The sequence below is a fragment of the Corvus brachyrhynchos genome, unplaced genomic scaffold (assembly GCF_000691975.1).
Source record: "Corvus brachyrhynchos isolate BGI_N302 unplaced genomic scaffold, ASM69197v1 scaffold101, whole genome shotgun sequence".
Taxonomy (NCBI): Eukaryota; Metazoa; Chordata; class Aves; order Passeriformes; family Corvidae; genus Corvus; species Corvus brachyrhynchos.
In genome coordinates this window covers 4,069,318-4,072,309 of record NW_008237239.1, presented here as the reverse complement: position 1 = coordinate 4,072,309, position 2,992 = coordinate 4,069,318, and the positions used below count along the sequence as shown (strand labels likewise).

Below are 2,992 nucleotides of genomic sequence, written 5' to 3'. Positions count from 1 at the left end.
CCTCGGGGAAACCGGCAAGCTGCGGGCAGAGGGAAATTTTGGTCGGGTCTTTACGGAGGGAAACCGCCGAGCAGCGGGAGAGCCTTCGCCTGTTTGTGCACCGCCACACATGCTCAATCAGCGCGTCCCCTGACGGCCCGTGCAGTTCTGAAACGTGCGAGACTTTTCTGAGGGGACGCGTTTACAGGGTTGAGGAATAGCTGACTGCGAAAAGCTACCTTTGAAAGCCTGTGTGGAGAAAAGAGCGTTTCGGTTCACAGTGCATTTTGAGGGGATGTGTTTTAAACCCATGGGGACTGATTGCTGTACCTGTAGTAATCCTCCTTGCAGTAAATACTGCCGTCCTTGGCAAAGCAGGTGAGTTCTGACTCCAAAGCCAGTTTACATTCACAGCACTTAAGACACCTGAGGTGCCATTGTTTGTCAACAGCCAGCAGGTAATATCTGTCTGAGATCTTCCCTCCACAACCAGCACACAAAGCAGGCTTCTCGGGGCTCATGGGGGGCATGTTCTGCAAAACAACCACACCACAAGGGATGAGACAGGGAGAGAAAGACAGGCAGGCAGGCCGGGCTGGGGACGGGTCCTGCGCAGGGCTCGGGGCTCGTACAAAGGCACGGCTCTCTGGGACCAAACTCTTGGCTCCCGGCGGGAAGTTTAAGGGGGAACCGGGACCCGCTAGCAAAGTGTTTTACCGCGATTCACAGTAAACCTCTCCTAACGATCTAATGTCATTTCTATACGTGAAGGCAACGGATTAGGCCGCAGTAAAAAAAGCAAAGCCCATTATTTTCTGAAGTTCTGAACTTAAAGTCTGAGGCTTCCCCGTTTCTTTAGCGTTTTAATCTTAGAGCAATTCACAGGAACAACATTTCAAAGTAGAAAAATACCGGTTTGCTGTTCCTAAAGTTTATGGCAGAGGGTTCAGGCTTGCACTCATTCTACGGCAAATTTGCACCCGTATTTAAACGAGCCGCAACCGCGTCTCTAAAGAAAGTCAGGCCTTTTAAAACAGAAGCAAGAGAAAGGAGACAGGTGGATGGTGTAAAGAGCAGCAAGTATGAACGCTCACCGGCCCTAGGGACGTGGGCAGAAAGCTGGCACGGGAGGTTTTCAGCTCAAACCAGCATCTTTTTGTCAGTAAACTTCTGCAAGTTCCCATTGATCTGCTCCCCACGAGGAGTGTCGCTCGGGACAAAGGGAGACGGAGGGACGGCGGAGACAAAAGCTCGGCCGTGAAACTTGGGGTAGCGTTTGCTGATAAAGTAACAGGGGGAAAAAAATCCAAAACATCTTGTTCTAAAGTCGCAACTGTTTTAAAGTGGCAACTCCGCATTCATTTTTCAATCTGAAGTTGTGTTCCTCGCCCCCTTTTCTTTTTGCAGCAATTGAAAGGTGAATTAAATTTACATTGTAAATCCTCATGTAACAAGCCATGAGTTTATTTAAGAGAAGTGGTAAAGGACCCTATGGCCCAAAGCCTTAAAGCAGTTTTCCAGGCCGTTACTTTGTGTGCAGAGCCTTGTGCGCGATCGGCGGAAGCCCTACAAGTTGGAGAAAGGGAGATCTCGCTTTGCACAAAGCCCAGCGTGACACTCGATTTCTCCGCCATCCCTTAGTACATTTCTGAAGACTTCTGAAGACTAAGGAAAGAGGAGATGTTACTTTCTAACTAAGTAGTGGGCCGGCATAACACTCAGAGAGAGCGGAGCCTCTTTGTATCAATCACACACTTCAGACCAAAGACAGTTGTGAAAAGTAAGCAGTCGCGGTTTGAGGTTTAATTTAGGAGGTGCCAGGAGCGCAGAATAAAAGTAAAGCACACCTCGGGAGCTCCAGCTGCAGCCCTGCTCGCAGGGGTAGAGCGGCCGCAGGCAGCCGAGCAGGGGCAAAAGGCTGCTCCGCCGCAAGGGCTGAAAACCCGTCCCTGCTACGATTTAAAGCAGTTTCCCCGTTACTCCAGAGAGCGCACGCAACGACAGGGTTTAGACAAATGTATAATCGAGCCTGGCCAGCACAGCACCCAGCGTTATGGGTGGGTTTACAGGGGGCCTCGGAAAGGGTTCCACAAGTAAGGGGTGACAGGGAAGGGGCAGAGGGAAGCAGCGTCTTTCTCTTCCCCAAAGTCAGGGTCTGTCCCGATGCGGGTCCATGCTTGCAGGGATTCCCTTGCAAAGAGCGCCAGCTCCTTTCTTACCGTTTCTCGGCCGTTCATCTGTCCCCCTTTGGCCAGGCGGGACTCGGTCTTGGATCGCCTCTCCATCTCCTCCATGATTCCTTGGATGTGGCCTCCGGAGATCCCGTGGAAAAGCATGGCTGGGGGACGGAAAGGACAAGTATTTTCTTCTGCTCTGCACCCCACTATTTCCATATACAGACCCCAGAGTCTTTAGATCATCCAAAATGTTTACACCGAGGCGCACAGCGAGGTTGCAATAGGAGCTTCTCTTCGCGCAAGCACTGAGGGCTTCCTGAAGATGTGCAGAAAACAAACAAGGGGGAGAAAAATGTAATAATAATTAGTTTTAAAAATAAAATAATAAAAGCGAGCTAAAGGATCTGTTACTGTTCTGGAGAGCTAGGGCTTCTGACTGGAGAGACTTGGACCTGGGGCAGTAGAATCAGTCGGGAAAGGATATAGTTTTGAATACAAAGAAAGCAAAAAGAAGTGCTATTTTCAGCAGTCCCTGGTTGCTTTAAAGTTCCCAGTGCCTGTAGGTTGGATTTGGGACTGCTGCTTTCCGGAGCTCTGTCCAATTTGTTAAGAGACTAAAGCCAGCCCATTTTTGATAATTTAGTAGGAGGAGTTCTCTCCCTTGAGCTGCCACTGATTTTTATTCAGACAACAAAGACCTGTCATACTCCTCTCAACCCCTAGTGATGGGCAAGCAGTGACAAACATTACGGTCGGGGCTGTGGGTGGGGTGGGATTTATTACCTCCTCCAAACACGGAGTCCCGGGAGTTGGCGGAGACGGCGCCTGGCGAGGGA

At 50.3% G+C, this 2,992-nt stretch overlaps 1 protein-coding gene across 8 annotated transcripts in view; it reads right to left on the bottom strand.

The window, feature by feature from the left end:
• Positions 1-2,992, bottom strand: part of LHX9 (LIM homeobox 9) — a 21,166-nt gene that overhangs the window by 12,967 nt on the left and 5,207 nt on the right. Inside the window, exons 1-4 of one of the 8 annotated variants that reach the window (XM_017729718.1) lie at positions 2,609-2,828; positions 2,413-2,472; positions 2,199-2,317; positions 310-512 (exon numbers count right to left, since the gene is read on the bottom strand). In XM_017729718.1, coding sequence (XP_017585207.1) covers positions 310-512; positions 2,199-2,315 — 320 coding nt within the window. In that variant the 5' untranslated portion in view covers positions 2,316-2,317; positions 2,413-2,472; positions 2,609-2,828. Of the gene's footprint in view, positions 1-309; positions 513-2,198; positions 2,832-2,992 lie in introns of those variants that run through there. The other 7 variants (XM_017729717.1, XM_008630209.2, XM_008630211.2 and 4 more) reach the window with 7 other exon arrangements.